This window comes from Danio rerio, chromosome 6 (assembly GCF_052040795.2).
Source record: "Danio rerio strain M-AB ecotype USA chromosome 6, GRCz13ab, whole genome shotgun sequence".
In the NCBI taxonomy this organism is placed as follows: domain Eukaryota; kingdom Metazoa; phylum Chordata; class Actinopteri; order Cypriniformes; family Danionidae; genus Danio; species Danio rerio.
In genome coordinates this window covers 55,774,708-55,799,590 of record NC_141026.1, presented here as the reverse complement: position 1 = coordinate 55,799,590, position 24,883 = coordinate 55,774,708, and the positions used below count along the sequence as shown (strand labels likewise).

The 24,883-nt window shown below is 36.4% G+C and overlaps 1 protein-coding gene across 5 annotated transcripts in view; it reads left to right on the top strand.

Moving 5' to 3' along the window:
• Positions 1–24,883, top strand: part of cacna2d2a (calcium voltage-gated channel auxiliary subunit alpha2delta 2a) — a 453,173-nt gene that overhangs the window by 110,567 nt on the left and 317,723 nt on the right. For all 5 annotated transcript variants that reach the window (XR_015492768.1, XR_015492769.1, XM_087255552.1 and 2 more), the window contains 1 exon segment: positions 5,266–5,382. Coding sequence is in view for 3 of the 5 variants with exons in the window: in XM_087255552.1 (XP_087111678.1) it covers positions 5,266–5,382 (117 nt within the window). In the remaining 2 variants the exon portion in view is untranslated.

Genomic DNA, 24,883 nt, shown 5'->3' with positions numbered 1-24,883 from the left:
TGAACTACAGGTACACACACTAGTGGATGCTGCTCTCTCATTGGCTTTAGTTGATCACTGATGCTAATTTCAGTCAAAACTCATTTCACACGGCATGATTTGAATCGCACACAGCGTCAGATATTTAGCACGGCAAATATCTCACGGGCATCGACGACTCATCTGCGATTCTCTCAGATCGCATCCTTGACCGTTCACACTGTGTGATTGTCACTCACATAAACGAGCACCAATTTACCTGTGATTTCAGGCATTTGTCTGCGATTTCTCAAAACCTGTCGGCGAGACAAAATCAAGGCTAAAATCATGCAGTCTGAACTCGACATTAAATAAATAAAGACTTTAAAGTAAAGATAATCAATTAACTTTTACTTAATGTTTAACCTAACACTCTTAAATAAATTAAGTAAATTTTACATGATATCGACAATGTAACGACGGGGAGGGAGTGACAGAAACAACTGGAGTTAAGATCCAATAATGCAGGTTTATTTAGCGTCAGGCAAGCAATGGTCAAATCAGGTACAAGCAGGTATGTGTAGGCAAATCCAGAGTCGTAATCTAAGTACAGGCAATAGGTTGTAAGGCTGGCGGCTAAACAGGATAACTAGGATAAACAAGGCTAGGATCGAGACATGAAGAAACAAGACAAGGAGAAACGCGTTTTGAAGTCACTAGAAGCGAACAAGACTCGGCAAACTGAAAGGGTGAAAGAGTGGCTTATGAATGGTTTGTATCAGTCTCTGACAAGGTTCAGCTGGTGAGTGTAATCAAGCTAGATGTGTGAGCATGGGTGTCTGGGAGCAGTGCATGTATGAAAATGTAGTCCAGGAAAAGGCGGAAGTGTAGTCTCTGGAGAGCGATTGCTGGTTGTGTAACACAGGGGTTCCCAAACTTCTCAGCACGCGACCCCTAAAATATCAATACCAGTGACTTGCGACCCCCAATATCCCCTGAGGTGGTTATAAATACAGAAAACTTGCATGCAATGGCGCACACACACACCAATAGACCAAAGTCTATTCTTCGTTTAATTTTTTAAATGTATTTCAGTGCTGTAAATGGGCCAGAAAGTTTAACCTGGTGTTATAAAAATCCCTCTGCTGCATCTGATGCTATTGCTGTCTTTAATATAATGTATTTACCCCAGGGGTCGCAATCTAATAGAACAAGTAAATAAGCTACTTTAGCAACTATAAACGGCTGTTTTTTTATCTTCAGTTGGTTATGGATAAAATATGGTAATTCTCATGGTCTAATAATAATAATAAGTAGATTTTTGGAAATCACCAGGCGACCCCCCTTCATTGTTCCGCGACCCCTCAAGGGGTCCCGACCCCCACTTTGAGAACCACTGGTGTAACAGACAAGTTTATTGTATCTGGATATAAGATTGTAAAATTTAATTGAAATTTGTTTTTAAGAAATTTGAGGATTTTTTTAAGTAAATGTTAACAGTTTTTTTCCAGTGTGGGGAAGGTTAATTAATGTACACTGTCCCTTGTTGTCAAAAAATAAATAAAAGCTTAAACTTAATGAATAAATCTTTTTCAATTAATTAACACATTTTTTTCAACCTTTTTTTTTTTTTTTTTTGCCGTATGGAGTGTAAGCGACAGTGGAAACACAACTGGCGTCTGCGACTTTTTCTCGCTTTAGGCCTGACAGTGTAACCGTAGCCTCTGAAGCCTCCGCCAGCTCCATGTGAGTGTGTGTGTGTATGTGGACATACTCCGCTTTCTAGGGAGATTGCTATTGGCTTTTTGCCTAGTCCTCAGTTTGACAGAGATGGATTTGTGGGTAATGGAGTCCCTGGGGTGGAGGGGATAAGTGGGCGTCCCAGGGGTTCAGATTAGCGTGGACAGAGCGCCGGTGTGCTGAGTCAGCCTGTAACACCAGACCCGCTGTGTGTAAATCACTGGCAAAAAAACGCTGACAGGAGGAACAATGCTGACCCGCAACTCAGACTGTGGCCTGACTTGCACTCTTTTTCACTTAGTCTAATGGAATTAAATTCATGGTGATTGTTTTTTAAGTGCGCCGTGTTTGGATAAATCTCTGCACTGTGCATGTTTTTTGCTTTTTGGTTGTGAGTGAAGCTCTATACTGTGTATTGTTATTTATTCAGTATACACTTGAAGTCAGAATTAATAGCCCCCCTATTTATTTTTCCCCCAATTTCTGTTTAGCAGAGAGAAAACTTTTTCAACATATTTCTAAACATTATAGTTTTAGTAATTCATTTCTAATAACTGATTTATTTCATCTTTGCCATGATGACAGTAAATAATATTGACTAGATATTTTTTAAGACACTTCTATACAGCTTAAAGTGACATTTTAAAGCTTAACTAGGTTAATTAGGTTAATAGGCAGGTTAGGGTAATTAATCAAGTTATTGTATAACGATGGTTTGTTCTCTAGACTATTGCAAAAAATATACCATAAAGGGGCTAATAATTTTGATCTTAAAATGTTTTTTTAAAAAATTAAAAACTGCAAAAAGACTTTATCCAGAAGAAAAAATATTATTAGGTATACTGTGAAAATTTCCTTGCTCTGTTAAACATTATTTGGAAAATATTTTAAAAAAGAAAATTAAATTCAAAGAGGGGCTAATAATTCTGACTTCAACTGTAAATATTTTTTGGTTCATTTTAAAGGTTTTGTTTGACAGCTGTAGGATAAATTTGTTCATTGAAATTATTTGTTTGAATTTATGTATGATGATTTATATGTTTATTATTATGTTCTGCTGTGCTGCCAGGACAATCCTGAAAAAAAAAATCTGATTTTATTATTAAAATATTTAAGCAAGTCATTATATTAATATTAATTATTCATTCATTTTTGGCTAAGTCCCTTTTGTTCATCAGGGGTCGCCAAAGCAGAATGAAGCCCCAACTTATCCAGCATGTATTTTACACAGCGAATGCCCTTCCAGATGTAAGCCAGTACTGGGCGACATCCATACACAGTCTTTCACACACATGCACTACGGCCAATTTAGTTTATTCAGTTCACCTATAGCTCATGTCTTTGGATTGCGGGGAAAACCGGAGCAACCGAAGGAAACCCATGCCAATGCGGGGTGAACATGAAAGCTCCTGCTGCCCCCCTTTATTACACTTTTTAGCGTTATAAAACATTAATTGTATACAGTAATTTACTGAATTAAGTTTTTATTCATACATACTGTAAATATGTTTATTTGTTTTTTATGATAGCATTTTAATTTTAGTTATCAATTTGAAATTATTAAAATCCATCAAACACACACTTTGTTTTCTGCATCAGATTAATTGCTAGTGATTTTGTATACACAGAAATTCAAGTGTATACGAAACGTTAAGTAAAATGTGGATGAAAATATGGATAAAATACTATCCCATCCTTATTTAAAGTTTGTAAAAATTAAACAATTCACTTATTCAGACCTGTTATTATTAAAATACATAAAGTAATCACACTAAATTGTCATATTTTACATTTTTAAAAGCCTAGTCGTTTTAAGTGTAGTTTAATATTTGAAGAAATATCACAACTAATGAGTTACTTGGAGTAGGGCTGTGCAGTTAATCGAAATCGAATCGTGATTGCAATTTGAAACGTTGCGATTAGTTAATCGCAAGAGGTTGCAATATGAAATATATATGTATTATTTCATTTTCCCCACCCAGAGCAAAAGTGTGACTGCTGTCTGCTTGTGACAGTCTTACTAGCCAATAGAGAGAGCCCACTTTCATTCTGCCCAATCAGAACTACACCCACAATAAAAAAAGGTCCCGCTTTACATTGTCGCTTATACCTGTGAACTTACATGGTAAGTAGTATGTAACTATAGTGTATGTACACATGGGTACATATGATTTACTTGTGTTATACTGGTGTAACTACATGTAAACACCCCTGAATAGTTTGTAAATAGTAAGCAGTTTTTTAATTTTCTTAAAACCATTTTAAAGTCAATATTATCAGCCCTGTAATGGCAAATAATTTTCTTCCTGTTCACAAGGAATACGTTTTAATGTGATGAATGAAATAGAATAAAAGCAAACAACGTTAGTCTCTCGATTGCTTTAATTCTCCGGAGAATGATCAGTTTACACACAGGCATCCTCTGTGAGGATCCCAAGGATGAGCTTAAAGCCATTTTTTTAAGACGATGTTACAATGTGTTAGATAAGAATTTCTCTACAGCCCCTTAACTCTTAAACAACCAGTAGATCACACATGGCTGTAATAGCCCAATGAATATAACGCATTTGATATTTACTTCAGCAAAACCTTAATAATTTTTTAATATCAATATATAATTGGCAATCATCAATATATGATCATCATTCATTCATTCATTCATTCATTTTCTTGTGGGCTTAGTCCCTTTATTAATCCGGGGTCGCCACAGCGGAATGATCCGCCAACTTATCCAGCAAGTTTTTACGCAGCGGATGCCCTTCCAAGCATCCTGCGTATTAATGCCCTTCCATTAATCCGGGGTCGCCACAGCGGAATGAACCGCCAACTTATCCAGCAAGTTTTTACGCAGCGGATGCTCTTCCAGCCGCAACCCATCTCTGGGAAACATCCACACACACTCATACACTACAGACAATTTAGCCTACCCAATTCACCTGTACCGCATGTCTTTGGACTGTGGGGGAAACCGGAGCACCCAGAGGAAACCCACACGAACGCAGGGAGAACATGCAAACTCCACACAGAAACGCCAACTGAGCCGAGGCTCGAACCAGCAACCCAGCGACCTTCTTGCTGTGAGGCAACAGGACTACCTACTGCGCCACTGCTTCGGCCCTATATGATCATCAATGTTAAAAAAAATTAGAAATAGATATAATTTTTTAGATATAGATGAAACCACTGGTATATAATGGCTTGCTAAATTACCCTAACTTGCCTTATCAACCTAATTAACATATAAGTCTTAAAATTGCACTTTAAGCTGAATACTAGTATTTAGTAATGTTTTACGAGCCGTCATCATGGCAAAGATAAATAAAATCAGTTGTTAGAAATGAGTTATTACATTTATTGTTTAGAAATGTGTTGACAAAATCTTTCAGTTACACAGAAATTGGGATAAACCATATGCAGGAGGGCTAATAATTCAGGAGGGCTAATAATTCAGGAGGGCTAATAATTCTGACTTCAACTGTAGCAATTCTAAGAGCAAAAAAATTCTGTCATTGGTTGATGTAATAGAAATCACAGCGTGCCTGACTCTGGATCTTTGCTTTCTTGCAGATTTATAATGATAAGCGGAACCAGTTCGATGTTGTGCGAAATACACCCAAGCAGCTGGTGGAGAAGGTGGCAGGAGACATCGCCAAACTGCTCAACAGAAAGCGCAAGGCTCTGGAGGTAAGCAAGCGCTAACATTCGCTCTTCGCTGCGGGATGCCCGAGCTGGTGCTAATCGCGGTGTAAAACTCGTATCTGTTACATTAAAAAGGGGAATCGATCTGCTGTCTCGTTTAATCAGAAAAAAATTGGATTTCTTAAAAAAATATATTATCAATGCCCACTGTTCTCTATTAGCCTGCTTAACTAAGCAGGTAATGAGTTTGTCTTCCACCAATCTGCTCCCTCTTCAAATCCACAGGACTCCCGACACATAAGACGCGCACAGTGTTTTCAGGGATGAGCGGAGCGTCTCATTTACACATTTATACAGGAACGCCATGCCTTTTTTCTTTTGGACATGTGCGTTTTTGTGGTGTCTGTTCGAGTCATTTAGAGGCTGATTGAAGTGTGTGGAATGCGGAGGCACATTGTGACAATTACAGCTGAAAAATGAGTGTTTATTAAGCGTCAGAAGTGAGTCATGTGTTTGGTAAGTGAAGTACTTTTGACTAAAAGTAGCATATGAACACTGCCTGGGGTCTTGCACTGGGAGACACTCGGAATTTCTTATCATAAATTGGTGTTCAGCGAGATTAGAGATTCTCGAATGTGAGTCATGCAGCGGATGCACACATGAGACTCAAAATGCTAACTCTAGTGTGCTACCTCTGTATACTACCTAGTAGTGTTGTCACAAAACTGGAGCTTACTACTTTGATACAATACCTTGAAAAATACAGATATTCGATACAATTTTCGATACCGTGCACTGTAAAAAATATCTGTTGATTAACAGTTTCTGTGTTTACTGATCATGTATGGTTGCGTTATTGGATGTTGCCTTGTTGACTTTTGATGTTGAAATTCAACTCTACAGTTTATCAGAGTGACTTTTATTGACATTTTAGTAGTTTTTAAAGTAATATAATGTATAATAAATAATATATATACTCACTGTAAAACCCAACAGTCAACTTTAGCAAATGAAATGAGTGTAGTTGACTCGAAATGCACTGAAAGTTAATTCTACTCATTTGAAAAGAGTTTTGAACTCATTGTTGAAGGTAATGAGTTAATTAAATACTTCATTACTTCAACTTAAATAGAGTAAGTTCACAGTTCTCATATAGATTAGTTTAACTCATGGTTTGTAGCAATCGGTTTCCTCAAACGGTTTGAGTTGCCTTAACTTAAGTTTTACAGTAGTCAGTTGGTTTGAGTTCTCTTCATTTATTGGGTTTTACTGTGCTCAAATTGCTTCATTTACTCAAATGGATTAAGTTTACAGTACTCATTATGATTATTATTTTTTTATCTTAAATGGTTTGATGCAATCGGTTTGAGTTACCTTAACTTTTGGGGTTTTACAGTGTAGAAATAAGCCTGTAAAATAAGAGAAAATGTACAACCCCAACCCAGACAATATATCACTTTCAACTATTAAAAATAATAATAAAGGTCACTTTTTCAAACTTTTCAAGGTTAAAAGTTGATGGAAGAAAGAGTAAGGGTCAAGGTCATGGGTTTGACCTTTTACATAGTAAGTAAGTAAGTAAAGTTTATTTTTAAAGCACATTTACTTCAGTTTGGCACTGACCAAAGTGCTGGGGTCCGTTCTTCGTACCTCGCTTAAATGATCTAAGATGATTTGACAGATCCTGGATCTTTTAATCTTGAAAACTGATCTCTCGCTAATTGGGTTCTTGAGACAAGTTCGCGAATCAGATTAGAATATCTGGATGAACTGATCTGAGATCGCTGCGTGTGTTGTGAAGGACAGATCTATCGATCCTCGAAATCATGATCAGCAATGCAACGATTGGCTGACGGCACAGCAGCGTAATGACATCATCTGATTATTAATCAATTATCCATGTCAGCAAAATTACATCAAATTAGCAGTAAACGGCTTGTTAAATATGACACGCAATAACCTTCCACATTTGTTGTGAACTGCAGGCTTTACACTTTCATGTGTCAAGAGTATTCATCATGTATTTCAATGCAAATCAATGTATTTAGTTCTACATTTAGAAAAGATTTTTTTTATTATAGTAGCCGTTTTTTAATCGGTGTAAAGAATAACTGGTTGTTTGCAAAAGCATTTTCATATTTGTTAAGGCGTCTGCAACTTTTTTGAAGCATTAAATCACTGGCATATTAACTATCAAAACATGTTTATGACTGCATAAATGTATTATTGCTATAAAAAAGTCACATATTGTGCATTTCTATTATACACAATGTGTACTAAAGCGATCTAAAAAGTTCATATCAATAAGTTTTCTCTTTGCACCACCAGGTGGCAGTCTTTGTACTTTCATTTCGAGGGTGCAGATTGCATACGTTTTATAAATATGTATAACTTTATTTTATTAATGACTATAACTTTATATATATAGTTAAAAAATAGGTAAAATTCTCCCAAGTGTATATAACTACTACTGTAAGAAAATATCAGAATTCAGAACATACTTTCTCTATTATCTTTGCTTGAACTGAGCCGATCTAATCCTGTTTATATGAATTGAATCTGCTCCCGATCAGGTTTGACCTAGCAGAACTGTTGCTATGACAACAACTCTCGGATCAGCTTTGAAGAACGAAACGATCCTTGATCGTGTCAAATCGTCAATATCCAAATCCAGCTAACTGAGTAATCCACATACGAAGAACGGACTCCTGAACAAAACCATAGCACACACTTTAAAAGAGTAAAAATAACAATAAAAGTAATAATAGGAATAAAAGTATTACAGCAACAACCACAATAAAGTTTAAAAGCCTCGGAATACAATAGAATAAAAATGTGTCTTAAGTCTAGACTTAAAAATAGAGAGAGAAGAAGCACTCGTAATATCCGGTGGCAGCTGGTTCCACAAACGAGGAGCAGCGACTGCAAAGGCTCTATCTCCTTTCAATTTAAGTCGTGAGCGAGGAATTTGTAGTAAAATTTGATTCGAGGACCTAAGAGGCCGATGAGTTGACTGTAAGTTAATAAATTGTGATATATAAAAATGTGCTTGCCCATTCAGTGCTTTAAAAACAATAAGTAAAATCTTGAACTGAATTCTAAAATTAACAGGAAGCCAATGAAGGGATGCTAAAACTGGTGAGATATGAGCATGTTTTTTGGTGCCTGTTAAAAGTCTAGCTGCCGCATTTTGAAACTACTGCAACCGTGCCTATGAGGATTGAGGGAGACCAACACACAAAGAATTGCAATAGTCTAGGCGGGACGTGATAAAAGCATGTATGACCTTTTCCAGATCTTGAAAAGAAAAAAATGGATTTGAGTCTGGAGATGATCCTCAGCTGATAATAACTATTCTTAACCACTGAGCTAATTTGTTACATAACATACATAACATTACGTAACAATTACCTTAGAAATGCAAAGAATTTACTTACACAATCAACTAGTTCTCCAATAGTAACATCCCATTGCAATGCTCTACGGATAAAGGCAATTGAATGTTGACAATGTGGCAATTTAGTGAATTAGAATTCAGTTAGAATTACAAAATCAAGCAATATTTCCCTCAAACCATTCACCATTTTGGATAAATTAGAACGCATTCCAATTTTCTTTTATGCACACGATGTGAGAGATGCTGATTCGTGCCAAAATGAGACATCTGCTAAAGCAATGTAATTTTGCTGCTTACTGAAGGCTGTAGCGCGGTGCGGTCTTGCTAGGCAGCTCACTAGGGTTTTGGAACAGAGCCGATGTTTCAGTGCTCTGGAATTGAGTTGCTTCGCCACAAAGCGGCAGTGCTCCGAGTGCTTCCGAAGCTGTTTTCTTCGCTGAACGGCTAAAGATAGGGCTTGCTGCTATCGGGGCCAGAAATATGTTGGCGACCAGACCAAACCATCACCCAAAGCCCAGCAGACTCCCAGACAACTGAGAGGCACAGAGTGAGCGAGAGAGAGAGAGAGACAGAGAGAGAGAGAAAATGGGCCCAGAATGAGAACGGCCCTTTAGGCGTCAGGAAATGCGAGGAAATGAAGTTCTGAAATCATTGATTTTAAAATGAGCTGCAGACGGGAGAAATTGAGAGGAAAGCGAGTGAAGTGGGACGGAGGATGTAGAACAAGGTAAAGCAAGAGAGGAATGAGGAGACGTCTTGTAATCTCATGATAAAGAGTTGGAGGGGATGAGTTTTGACATTGTTTAATGGAAGCTCATAATAAACCTTGTGTTGTGATTTATGGCTGTTCGCGCACAATTGATTTGGTGTGTGAATGTCAATAAATTATGGAGCTAGATCAGTCTCAAAAATACTACATTTACAAAATACACTTCAAACATCCACAACACAATTCTAATTTTCCAAAGCGTGATAATCGAGATTCAAAAATACAATTCAAAAATTAAGTTCAAAACTCAATTCATATATACGCAAATCCATTTCGTAAGTTCAAAACACAATTCATAGGTACACAATTCCAATTCGTAAGTTCAAAACACGATTCATAAATAGGCAAATACAATTCGGAAGTTCAAAACACGATTTATAGGTACACAATTCCAATTCGTAAGTTCAAAATACAATTCATAAATAGTTAAATACAATTCAGAAGTTCAAAACACGATTCATAAGTAGGCAAATACAATTCGGAAGTTCAAAGCACGATTCATAAATACGCAAATCCAATTCGGAAGTTCAAAATATGATTCATAAATACGCAAATCCAATTTGTAAGTTCAAAACATGATTCATAAATACGCAAATCCTATTCGAAAGTTTAAATCATGATTCATAAATATGCAAATCCAATTCGTAAGTTAAAAACACAAATCATAAATATACAAATATAATTTGTAAGTTCAAAACACAATTCATAAATACGCAAATCCAATTTGTAAGTTCTAAATACGATTCATAAGTAGGCAAATACAGTTCGGAAGTTCAAAACACGATTCATAAGTACACAAATCCAATTCGTAAGTTCAAAATACGATTCATAAATAGTTAAATACAATTCGGAAGTTCAAAACACGATTCATAAATACGCAAATCCAATTCGTAAGTTCAAAACATGAATCACAAATACGCAAATACAATTTGTGAGTTCAAAACATGATTCATAAATATGCAAATTCAATTTGTAAGTTCAAAACATGATTCATAAATAGGCAAATACAGTTCGGAAGTTCAAAACACGATTCATAAGTTCACAAATCCAATTCGTAAGTTCAAAATATGATTCATAAATAGTTAAATACAATTCGTAAGTTCAAAACATGAATCAAAAATACGCAAATACAATTTGTGAGTTCAAAACACGATTCATAAATACACAAATCCAATTTGTGAGTTCAAAACATGATTCATAAATATACAAATATATTTTGTAATTTCAAAACACAATTTATAAACATACAAAGATAATTCGTAAGTTCAAAACGCAATTCATAAATACACAAATCCAATTCGTAAGTTCAAAACACAATTCAAAAATATACAAATATAATTTGTAAGTTTAAAAAACAATTTATAAACATACAAATATAATTTGTAAGTTCAAAACACAATTCATAAATACGCAAATCCAATTCATTTGGCAAAAATATACGCCACTTGAAATACTGAAACAACATAGTGCTGCAGCAACACCAATTTCCATTAACAAATTAATCCTGAACGGATATTGAAAGTTTGGGCATGGACACACAAGCTCACATAAATGCAACAAACTTGTGTCTGTGTGGAAGGTATTGATTGAGACCAGGATAGATTAGGCTACAATGGTGTTCCTCATTCTCAACCATTTGCTTTATGTTCTCTTTATATTTCACAGATTGTCAAAAATGTGCTCTGTGTTGTAAGACACAGTGAATTAAGTTGTCAGACACCATTCTAGATTTTGACTTTTGCCTTGTACGATGGCTCTGAAATGTCAAAACCATTTTTAAAATGCTTACTGCGAATGCGATAATGGAAATAATAAAATCCGATACAGATTTTTTCTGTGATGCCAGAACGTTTTGGAGCCAGTGAGTATATGTGATTGGCACAACATGACGACATTTTTTTGCAAATATTGCAGATGAAAATTTTGGACTTTGTGTGCAGTGAGTTGTGCTAGGTTGTAAAAATCATAAGCTTTTTGACTATTTAAACATACAGTCAAAAAATAAAAGAAACAAAAAAAAAGGTCCTTTAGGTGACTTGATTTAGTATTGAAATGCATTTTTACAATTGGATAGACTTACAACTTTTATTTTGCCATTTTTATCAGAAAAACTGGTCCATTCCTACTCTGACCTGTTTATTCACACCTGCGTCTTTAGGTCACCACTAATGAGAACCCTCCGCCCCAGTTCACATACTCTCATGTCCTATATATCATATCAGATGATTAGTGTGTCCCAATTTATAGTTGATGTAAAATAGTTTGCCTGAAATACAATAATGATGTTTTTTATTAGTTTTCAAAAGTTTGGGGTCAGTTTTTTTCATGTTCTTTTTAAATGATGATTCTGGTGGCATTCATTTCATGTAAAAAAAAAAAAAAAAAAAAAAAAAAGTTAAATACTTATTCATTAAATATTTATTTATTTACTTATTGTATGTGGACATACTCCGCTTTCTAGGGAGATTGCTATTGGCTTTTTGCCTAGTCCTTAGAATATTTATTTATTTACTTATTATTTATACTTATTGTATGTAGTTTTAAATGAAATGATTACACCAGTCATTAATGCTTTTTTACTGTTACCATAATAATAATAATAATAATAATAATAATAATAATAATAATAATAATAATAATAACAACAATTAATATTAGAGTGATTTCTGAAGGATCATGTGACTCTAAAGACTGGAGAAATGAAGCTGAAAATTTATTTTTAATATCACTGGAATCAATGATTCAATTCAATTATAAACTGCTTTTAAACAGTTATTTTATAGTGCATTTTACAATTTCTCCTTTATTTTTGATTCAATAAATGCAGCCTTGATGAGCTGGGGAAGCTTATTTTACAACATCTAAAAATCCACTGACCCCAAACTTTTGAAAGGTAGTGTATGTTATATAAGTTTGTAAATTGTAAATTGCTTTGAATTGGCTTAATTTGCCTCTTTTGTAGTAAAATCATTCGTATATAATCACATTGAATTATCTACAGAATTACGTTGGGTAAATATACACTGTATATTTCAGCATTTTTTTTTTATTTGGCACATTTAAAATGTGTACATGTTAAATTTCGGTGTAATTGTATAACTGCTTGTCAAAGCGTTCTTGCATAAATTGCAGTTGCTTCATGAAAGAGATCCTCCCTGCTCTCATTCTTTGCAGCTTCTTGTTTAGTCTGGCTTGTTTTACTCAAGAGGGCTGATGTTCATTTGTGTCGTTCTTATCCTGAAACATGCCTCTGTCCATTTAACAGATACATTTAGTACTGTTGTAATGACCTCAGACGAATTCCTCATGTAGGGCTGATGTAGTTCGGATGTTGTGATTCTATGGAGGAATTTTGATCTTCTAGGAGGGTTTCTTTGTTTGTTTGTTTGGGACCTGTCACATATTTTTAGAAGCTTTTAAAACTTTATAACTGTGACCGCTGTGCCTGTGAGTGACAGATGTCAAAGAAAGCTGTCATGTAAACCAACAGTATTGCTCTCTCTCTCTCTTCCCAAACCAGCTGATACTGCAGAACAGAAGCTGCCAATCAAACTCTGAACACATTGCATCACTTACACTGTCACTTAAAGCCATGTTCAGTCATCATTTTCTTATGGGCAAATACAGTGTTCATTATAGATGAGTACACCCTAGAGCTGCACGATTCTGGCTAAAATGAGAATCGTGATTTTTTTTTTGCCTAAAATAATATCACGATTTTCTTACGATTCTGTAGATGTAATATAAAGGGTAATATGAGTGGGCTGTTATTATTGTTATTCTCAAACATGTGGTAAAACAGCAATAAGCTTTGTGTAGCTGTACTGTTGGTTAAAATGCTAAATTTTGTATAGACTTTTAGTGGTGGACTTGAACAGACTTTAGATTTGTCCTGGTCATTAATGCTGATGATAATTCTGATGTTGAATTATTGTGTTTGAGACATGCTTACAATCTGTCATTTTTTGCTTAAAATCTGTCACTGACGTGATTTTCGTGAATACAGAGGACTGGGTGGGTATTTTTGGATTTCGGCGGGTTTTGGATACTTTTTGGGCTGGAATTAGTCAGCTACATCTAGCAACCTGTGTGCGTTTTGGGATTCATTTTCACTGCTAAGACTAAGAATGGTTCACTTCCCGCGCTGCTCCCAAACGATCACTCTGTGCCACAAACTGAATGTTATTTACAACTTTATTACCTGTAATTCACAGCCTATGCAGGTTCTGTTCACTAAAGCAGATTTCATTCAGAGGCGCGCGCCCGCCTGCCCTCTCTGTGGTAACAGCTGACGGTCAGCTCAGGTCACGCATGATTTTGCGGTCGTAAATACATTACATTAAGACAGAAATGACATTTTTGAGGTCAATTATATCTTAGAAATGAAACATGACTCTTTAAACACCATTTGGAGGTGTCCACGATGCTGAACACTGTATGTAAAACAATGTGAAAACTTGTGCGGCCACCATTGCTTCTCTCCTGAACTTGAAAATAGGATTGACAGAATCATAGAAATGCTGGATTAAGATCATCTAGGGGGTCAAATTGAGATCGGGATCTTTTTATGATTAATTGTGCAGCTCTACACTGTAAAAATGCCGTGATTTCAACGGTAAAAAACTGTAAAAATGCTACAGTACAAATCCGTAACCTGGTTAACGGTACTGTATGTGTCCTTAATATATACGGCGATTAACCGTAAATTGACTTTCCCAGAATTCCCTGCATGGCACATAAGTTTTTATGCATTTGGTTGACATTAATATGGATCTTTTTAGTTGTTTCCCCATCAGTTATGTACATTAGAGATTTATGTTACATCTAATGTTGATAAACAATGTTTATTTCATGACTTTAATTTTATGCGTGTTACGATACTGTTTAGTAGCTGTGTGAATGACACTGAGCACCTTCTAAATACTGATACTCTTTTCTGCTTGTGGGAAAAGTTGATTGTGATGAGCATTGGCTCATTATGTAACTTCCTCTTCACCTCCTGCATGTGGGTGTGCTAACGTGTCTAGCTGTGTAACAAAAGATGTGTAGATGTTGATAATTCAAAATACAGAAATATTACCTCTATAAATTAATAAAATACGGTAATTTACGTAAAAATGAAAAATTACTTTTACGGTTTGTACCGTGTTTTTAACGGTAAAGTACTGGCAACCACAGCTGCCGTTTTTTTTACCGTAAATTTTATGGATTTATTTTTTTACAGTGTAGTACACCCCCTTTGAAAATAATATATATAAATATATAAAATACAAAATATTGTGTATATTGTAACTTGTCACCCATCCCAGTTTTAGGAACAATAAATAATAACTTGACTTCTAGTTGATCATTTGGTATCAGAAGTGGCTTTTATAAAACGCTTATTTTACCAAAATAAAATATGATCATGCCTTGATTTTTTTAACTATTTAATTACGACAGTAGGGTCTGACTTTGCTTAGACAAAAATCTTGTCGCTTAACAGAAATAATGTCCAGTATAGAATATATAGTCATGCTGCAGTGGAGACAGAATGAATATTGTTTACGACTCCCATGAGCTTGAAGGACTGCATCCACACATCTCTGAAATTACTTCATAAAGTCATCTGGAATGGCAAAGAAAGCGTTCTTGCAGGACTCCCAGAGTTCATCAAGACTCTTTGGATTCATCTTCAATGCCCTTTACTTCATCCTACCCAAGACTTGCTCAATAATGTTTATGTCTGGTGACTGGGCTGGCCAATCCTGGAGCACCTTGACCTTCTTTGCTTTCAGAAACTTTGATGTGGAGGCTGAAGTATGAGAAGGAGCGCTATCCTGCTGAAGAATTTGCCCTCTCCTGTGGTTTGTTATGTAATGGGCAGCACAAATGTCTTGATACCTCAGGCTGTTGATGTTGCCATCCACTCTGCAGATCTCTCACACGCCCCCATAATAAATACAACTCCAAACCATGATTTTTCCTTCACCAAACTTGACTGACTCCTAAGAGAATCTTGGCTCCATGCTGGTTTCAGTAGGTCTTCTGCAGTATTTGGGATGATTGGGATGCAGCTCAACAGATGATTCATCTGAAAAATCAACCTTCTGTCACTTTCTAAATGATCAACTAGAAGTCAAGTTATTATTTGTTGCTCTTACAACTGGGATTGACGACAAGACTTTTGTTAAGTAGTGTACATATGCATTTTTACAAAACAATTTTATTAAGCAGCTGTATTCATTAAAATTGGTAAATAAAACACTGTTTAACATCAAACAAGTTGTTGCATTAAAAATGTAAAAAAAAAGGAAGATTTTGATTTGTATACTTAATTTTTTTCCTTTTTATGTATATATATTTTTCTGACATTTATTGGGGTGTACTCAATTTTGCATTACAATCTTATTTTTATATTTTGATTAATGTATCATTAAATGTATCATCAGTCTTATTATTGGTATGCTTTGGAAAAAAATGGGTTATTTCAACCCATATCTTGGTAAAATATGGACAAATCACACAGCTGGGTTAATTTTTTTTCAATATAATTTATTAATATTATAGCTGGCAGCACGGTGGCGCAGTGGGTAGCACAATCTCCTCACAGCAAGAAGATCACAGGTTCGAGTCCCGGCTTAGTTAGTTGGCATTTCTGTGTGGAGTTACCATGTTCTCCCCATGGGTTTCCTCCGAGTGCTCCAGTTTTCCCCACAAGTCCAAAGACGTGGTATAGGCAGGGCTTAATTTGTGCCGGAACACTCCGGATTCGGCACCTCTGAAATCTGATTCGGCACCTCATTTTACTGATCCCCTCTCCTCAACTGCCCTCCTCCGTAGTCCGCTGATCACTTTCACTTTCTTCCGTGACTCCCCAACCCTCTTTACTTTCATCCGTGAGAAATTCCCCTACTCTTCACTTTTGTCCCGGACACCCCTCCGCCATCCAACGCCATCCAACGCCCTGCTATATCATCAAAACCCTGCCCCCCACACCTCGCTCTTCACTTTCGTCCGTGCCAAACACCGCCCTTCCCAGCTCTCCACCTCTAGATCCACCCGTAACATGCCGTATTCGTTACACCGATCTGTTTGTGGGACCTCGCAATTCACAAATTAAGCACTGTGTATAGTAGGATTGGGTAGGCTAAATTGTCCGCAGTGTATGTGTGTGAATGAGTGTGTATGGGTGTTTCCAGGTGATGGCTTGCAGCTGGAAGGGCAGCGCTGTATAGAACATATGCTGGATAAGTTGGCGATTCATTCCGCTGTGGCAACCACAGATTAATAAAAGGACTGAGCCGAAAATTATAGCCCAAATTTAAACCATTTTTAGGTTTGTCCACATTTTACTCAAGTTTGGGCTGAAATAGCTCAGTGTATATTTAGTGCTGTTTAATCTAATGTAAAACCAAAAAAAAAATGGATTTGCACAAACATCTCATTGCAAAGCATCTCATAGAAAGTATAAAAGAGAGTATAAAGGATGTTTTTCGGAGGAGTCTGTCATGGCGTGTTTATTGATGCTGGGTGCTGTATATAAACTAATGCAAAAACAACATCTTATAGACCAGTAAGCACCATACTGGTGAGTGTGTGTGTGTGTTTGTGCACATGTGTGCATGCATATGATGTAGATTGCATATGACTGACTCTGATTATGATGAAGTGGATCGTATTGGTTGGACGTTGCGCAGATGTAGCATGTGACCGAGTGAATCAGACTGTCTTTCTCTCATAAACAAACCACAAAATCCAATATGACACGTGGAAGCCATACATGTCAACACTCCTGTTTTTTCTGGGATTCTTCCATTTTTTTCTTTCTATCACGCTATATCATCTAGTTTAAATATTTTCACGTAAGTTTAAAATTTTTATGACAGGTGGCAGTAACATCAACACAGAGCTGATCTCAAATGTGATGTACTTGCAAGAGATCTGGTTAATAAATGTACGTTTTGGGGTGATTGTAAGAAAGTGTCTGGTGCAAATGTGCAAAAACTGACGTTAAAGTACTTTTTGTGGTTGGGTCTGTTCTAGTTCGGATCGTATTCTCACCACAAATGAACCGCTATAGGGTTCAAAGAAGCATAAACTGTTCTGAAAACAATCGAATGCTTTCATTATAGATCTAAGGTTCGTTTCCTAAAACCATCGTTAGCCAACTAAGGTTGCAAGTTCCGTTGTTACAAATATAGTTTGTTGGTTTGCCGTTTCCCAAATCCGTCGCACCAACGAACATTCTCAAACTGTGTCGCAAGCTTGAGCACTCGCAACTACACCTCTGGAGCTGTAGTTAGAAACATATTTCCTGGCTGTGTTCTATTCCCACTTATCCCCCCTATGCTCTATTCATTTAGAACTTTCTAACATTGAAAGTTAATATTATCAAAAATAAAAAAGCATTAAGGTCATCTCTCCTAGGTGTAATTTGCTGTCAAAGTACTTTTACAGTTCAGTTTTAGCGATCTTCATGTTTACAATTATGCTCCCTTCGCAGTGCACTTTGAAAACATTGATGTCATTTTGAACACAGCCTCATGGCGAAAGCTAAAGGTGACCTATTGTTATTTAAAAGCAGAATTTATGTTATGTCTCCAAAGCATGTGAAAACAAAAAGCATACATTAATTATTTTAATTTATAGTAGGTTATGTATTGAGTATCTGTACTGTACATGACATGGGCCTGCTGGTTAGAACGTTCTGCTGTGGTTTACGAGTGTCAAATTGTAAAAGTAGACCTTTCCAAAAAAACAAATAAACAATATCGTACTTAATAATAATAATAATAATCATAATCATCATCATCTTTAATATTATAAATTTTATTGTTAGTATTTTTTGTTCAATTTTATTTTTTATAATAAATAGCCTCATTAATTAGTTATAGAATATGTAATGTTCAACTTCTCAATAAAATTAGTAGAGCAAACATAGGCCCCATGTGCCATTTACACATTGGAGTTAATTTGGAAAGCGAGTGCATGTTTTTACCAAATCTAATATTGAATTTTTGTTAAAATGCATGTAAAACAACATCATATGCACAAAGAAATGATGGGGTTGGCGATGCAGTGGCGCTGTAGATAGTGCTGTCGCCTCACAGCAAGAAGGTCGCTGGGTAGCTGGTTCGAACCTCGACTCAGTTAACGTTTCTGTGTGGAGTTTGCATGTTCTCTCTGCATCCGTGTGGGTTTCCTCCCGGTGCTCCGGTTTCCCCCACAGTCCAAAGACATGCGGTACAGGTGAATTGGGTAGGCTAAATAGTCCGTAGTGTATGAGTGTGTGTGGATGTTTCCCACTATGTAAAAAAACTAGCTGGATAAGTTGGCGGTTCATTCCGCTGTGGCGACCCCAGATTAATAAAGGGACTAAGCCAACAAGAAAATGAATGAATGAATGAAATGATGGGGTTCTTCTCTAAAGAAGTAGTTACTCCACCCAGTTTAGAGCATCATTATGGGTGTTTTACACTATAACTATCGTGGTTCAAGTGATGGATCTGCGACAGAGAAACTATGGGTTTTGGGAAACATTCGTCTCTACATCGTTCTTTTTCCAAACGATGCATAGTACTATGATAGTTCAGCCGCGAGTTATGTTGTTGTTTGGGAAACACCCCTGATCATTCTTATTGTGACAGTTTTGTCATTTAATGTTAAAACAAACAAAACAAAATCTAAATGAGATATTAATTTGCTGCTCTAAACATATCTTTACATCCTAGTGTTGACTGGTATGGTGAAAACAGAAATGCAAAGCTGAGTGTGTGTTTTATAACAACTCCCGCCACTTCACTGTGTGTTTTTTTTTGGACTGTGTGGACCCTGGTGTTTTCGCCTCTGCCTACATTTAATTGGCCACCCCTCGGATTTGCGTATGTGCTAAATTTAGTCGCATGCTCTCCCTGCCGCCCCTAAAAATAAACACGCAATTAATTACTCCTGCTGTTTCACTAATGAGAGGACGGTTTTTGATCGGCCTCATCAGGCAGGGAAAACTCAGCAGGGCAACACGGCGCTTTTGGGAATCTTTAGGGGCACATTAACAGGGACGGGTAACACTTTATATTACTTTGGTTAATTACGATAGCAAACATCACAGTTTATAAAATAAACAGTTCAGATTTTTAAATAGGGAAAATATGCATGAGGATTGCAAAATGAGAGATGGCTTTCCTTCGTTTTAAATCAGTTAAAAGTATATCAACTGTATAAAAATATATTTATTTATTTATTTATTTATTTTTTAATATTACAGACAAACATTTAATGGTGGTGTACAAAGGTTCACAGAAAACAACCTGGAAATAGCATGACAATACTCAGCAATAATATTAAAACTGTTTCTTTAGCAGCAGCACATTATATTAGAAATATTTGTGAAGGGTCAAGTGACACTGAATTTCCAACGTCATTACTCCAAACTCTAGATTTGCATCACAGAAATAAATAATATTTAAAAATATATTCAAAGAGGCAACATTCATTCATTCATTTTCTTGTCGGCTTAGTCCCTTTATTAATCCGGGGTCGCCACAGCGGAATGAACCGCCAACTTATCCAGCAAGTTTTTACGCAGCGGATGCCCTTCTAGCCGCAACCCATCTCTGGGAAACATCCACACACACATTCACACACACTATGGACAATTTAGCCTACCAAATTCACCTGTACCGCATGTCTTTGGACTGTGGGGGTAACCCGAGCACCCGGAGGAAACCCACGCGAAGGCAGGGAGAACATGCAAACTCCACACAGAAACGCCAACTTAGCCGAGGTTCGAACCAGCGACCTTCTTGCTGTGAGGCGACAGCACTACCTACTGTGCCACTGCCTCGCTCTCAAAGAGGCAACAGTTATTTGAAATTGTAATAATATTGCATAATATTTCTGTTTATACTATGTTTGATCAAGCATTCTAAGCAACAATGATGATAATGTATTGATAATATTTTTTGTTAAATTAAACATTTACATTACTAATAATAATAATTATTAATAATGATTACATTGATTGAGGAATAACATTAAATGCGGGGCGTCACGGTGGGCAGTGGGTAGCATGATCGCTCACGGTGGGCAGTCGGTAGCACGATCGAAGTTCACTGGTTCGAGCCCCAGCTGGGTCAGTTGGCATTTCTGTGTGGAGTTTGCATGTTTTCCCCGTGTTGGCATGGGTTTCCTCCGTGTGCAATCACATGCTATACAGTTGAATTGAATAAGCTAAATCAGCTGTAGTTTATGAGTGTGAAAGAGTGTGTATGGGTGTTTCCCAGTGTTGGGTTGCATCACAGAAATAAATCATATTTAAAAATATATTCAAAGAGGCTACAGTTATTTGAAATTGGAATAATATTGCACAATATTACTGTTTGTACTATGTTTGATCAAGCATTCTAAACACTGCATAAAACATGCTGGATAAGATGGCAGTTCATTCCACTGTGGCGACCCCTGATTAATAAAGCCGAAAAGAAAATTAATGAATGAACATTACATGAGTGTTAGACTCTGATTCAGAGTATTAACCATGCCGAGAAAGGTTTGTAAATGTGCTGTGCTGTTCCAGGCTCAGATACAACCGTAACCATTCTGAACTGTTCTTAGTAGAGCGGCTATTGACATTAGCTATGTTTCTATCCACCTATTTTTATTCGCATTTTGGATATGCACATAAAAAAAACTGTTGATTTAAACTCCAAGATGCACATCAGTTTTGCTATAACATATGTGTCACTGAGTAAGATAAACTTTTTATTCGATAAGATGTGTGTAAGAATGGGTTTTAACCACAGCGGTTTGAACTGTAGTTCTGCCGAGCAACTAAAAAGTTATCAGTATAATGGTAAAAACTGTACATTTCTAGTTGAACCATTCTTCTGCAATTTCATACCAAAAACGGAAATAAGGGCAGTATTAATAGCTAAAAATGTGGGAGAGCGTTGATATTACGTGATTGTATTGTATTGCAATATGGAACAAGTAAATGTTGATGTTAAATCAAAAGTAATTCACAAATACTTGGTAATGAGGCGATTTAATGACAATAATTCTCTATGGTTACAACTGAATTAAGTACAAAATAACTGTTTAAAATGATCAAATATGAAATGATAAAACATATGATATAAATTGTACCCAGCTTAAATGTAAAATTACAGTTACCAGAGGTAGAAGGAGAGACAAAAGGAGGGAGAGACAAAGAGGGCAGGCCCAGAAGTTAGCCTGATTGCAGTAGTGGCAGAGAAGAAAGACTCCAGAGGAGGAGCGAAGCAGAGCAGGAAAAGACAGGCCAGGAAAAGAGACGGAGCAGAGTTTTACAACTATTTTGTATCTTTCTTGACCATGTGACTAAAGCCTAAATGCTGAGACATTCAAACTGACCAATCAACATGTGACCACATCATAAAACCCCCAAAGTCCACATACCAGGCTCTGATCTTATCAGTATCTGCCTTTAGAGTCAGTATGGTCCTTCTTTGATAAAGGACATGTTTTTTTTATATAAACAAATGCATATGATAATTTAGACTTTTACATGCACATAAACTACGATGAAAACACTTTTCATGTGATTTTGTTAGAAGAGATTATGTGATGATGAAAACCTGTGTGAATGGACAATCCCTCAGGCTGAACACTGTAAAACTTCTGAAATGTTGTTTTGGTCATTCTAAAATGCCTTAATCGTTAAAATCTTAGTGTTATTATATTATTAATGACTTCTAGAATGAAGAGTGTCTGTGCTCCGCATCTCACTGCTTCAAACGCCATAGCGCGTTCATTGCGTGTCAGGATTGCCCTCTGAGGCGCAAGTCATTTATTAAAAGAAGAAAACACTCATGCAGCTTCTCCTACCGCAGCAAATTCTGTTTTTACTGTTGATATTTAGCGCCAGATAGTCAGGAAGTGACGATTTTGTTTGCTTTGACTTGAATAACTTCTCTGACCACATTTCTAGAACTGCTCGATCGTGCAGATTCACACTCTATAACATCAGAAAGATCCGACCCTTCTTATCGGAACATGCAGCTCAACTCCTTGTTCAAGCTCTTGTTCTCTCCAGACTGGATTACTGCAACTCTCTACTAGCAGGGCTTCCAGCTAACTCTATCAAGCCTCTTCAGCTGCTCCAGAACGCAGCAGCACGAGTGGTCTTTAATGAACCTAAAAGAGCACATGTCACTCCGCTACTCACCTGTTTGCACTGGCTGCCAGTTGCTGCTCGCATCAAATTCAAAGCTCTGATGTTTGCCTACAAAGCGACCTCTGGCTTTGCTCCTCCTTATCTGCTCTCACTTCTGCAGATCTATGTGCCCTCCAGAAACTTGTGTTCTGTGAATGAACGTCGCCTCGTGGTTCCATCTCAAAGAGGGAAGAAATCACTTTCCCGAACTCTTGCATTCAATCTGCCCAGTTGGTGGAATGAACTCCCTAACTGCATCAGATTGGCAGAGTCACTCGCTGTCTTCAAGAAACGACTTAAAACTCAACTATTTAGTCTCCACTTCACTTCCTAATCTGCAATTGCCTCTCTGGATATACCACTAACTGTACTCAATAAAAAATAAAATAAATAAATGAATTACTAATGCTTTCCTTCTTAGGCTTTACAGACCTGAAACTTGCCTACAGCACTTATTCATTGTTGCTCTTATAGTTGTGTAAATTGCTTCCTTGTCCTCATTTGTAAGTCACTTTGGATAAAAGCGTCTGCTAAATGACTAAATGTAATGTAAATTTATTTGCATGTCTTTTATGCGATATTACAGTTTTGTGCTCAAAGTTAATTTGAATTTTTCAATGGAAACATAGCTAATGATGGCATATATGACATTGATTAAAAACTATGGACAGAGGCCCATTGTGACATCTTGATTAAGTTATCTGCAATATTTTATTTCATTTGGAAAGATATTTCATTTCGCCACTACAGTTGCAGTGGCAAGTCATGCTGGTATTATTATTTTTTTTTTTTTGAAGGTGTTAAAAAAGGTAATAAAATGTATTAAATTAAAATTAAGAAGTTCTGTATATACCCTTTGTTGAAACCACTACATCAAACTTGTAACTTTTTTCTTAAAAATAGTAATAAATCACATTTTATTTCCCAAATCACAATTTTGATCAGATAAATCGCAATTAGATTTTTTCTGCAAATCGTGCCGCCCTAGTCCTATAACAGGCAGATAGTGCAGTGTATTATTCATCAGCACAGTTTGTCATGTGTACAGTTCACCTGACTGTGTGTCATGTCAGGAGTTCAGACCAGCGCTGGCGGCCAGTGGTGATGAAGAAAGGGAATCATGACCTAAAGTTCACTCTTGTCGAGGCTTTGAGCGGTGTCACAAACATGGACCCTCGGGGACCTGCAGAGCGAGATCCAGGCGACAGACAGTCAATTGGTCCCTGTGAGAACTTGTCAAGTTCAATCGGCTGCTTTTATTGTGCTGGAAGCTTCATACTTCTACTTCATAACGCTCTAGAAAACCCTGCTCTCCAAAATTTACTGTAAACCTAGTGAATCATTGCTAATACAGTGTGGTTTGAACACACAATAGAATACTTTTTTTTTGGATATTAAGTTTAATTTGCTTGTGTATTTAAAACTTTTAATATGATTTTGGTGTATGTATGTATGTATGTATGTATGTATGTATGTATGTATGTATGTATGTATCTATCTATCTATCTATCTATCTATCTATCTATCTATCTATCTATCTATCTATCTATCTATCTATCTATCTATCTATCTATCTATCTATCTATCTATCTATCTATCTATCTATCTATCGTCTGTCTGTCTGTCTGTCTGTCTATATATCTGTCTGTCTGTCTGTCTGTCTGTCTGTCTGTCTGTCTATCTATCTATCTATCATCTATCTATCATCTATCTATCTGTCTATCTGTCTGTCTGTCTGTCTATATATCTGTCTGTCTGTCTGTCTGTCTGTCTGTCTGTCTGTCTATCTATCTATCTATCTGTCTGTCTGTCTGTCTATATATCTGTCTGTCTGTCTGTCTGTCTGTCTGTCTATCTATCTATCTATCTATCTATCTATCTATCTATCTATCTATCTATCTATCTATCTATCTATCTATCTATCTATCTATCTATCTATCTGTCTGTCTGTCTGTCTGTCTGTCTATATGTCTGTCTGTCTGTCTGTCTGTCTGTCTATCTATCTATCTATCATCTATCTATCATCTATCTGTCTATCTATCTATCTATCTATCTATCTATCTATCTATCTATCTATCTATCTATCTATCTATCTATCTATCTATCTATCTATCTATCTATCTATCTATCTATCTATCTATCTATCTGTCTATCTGTCTGTCTGTCTGTCTGTCTGTCTATATATCTGTCTGTCTGTCTGTCTGTC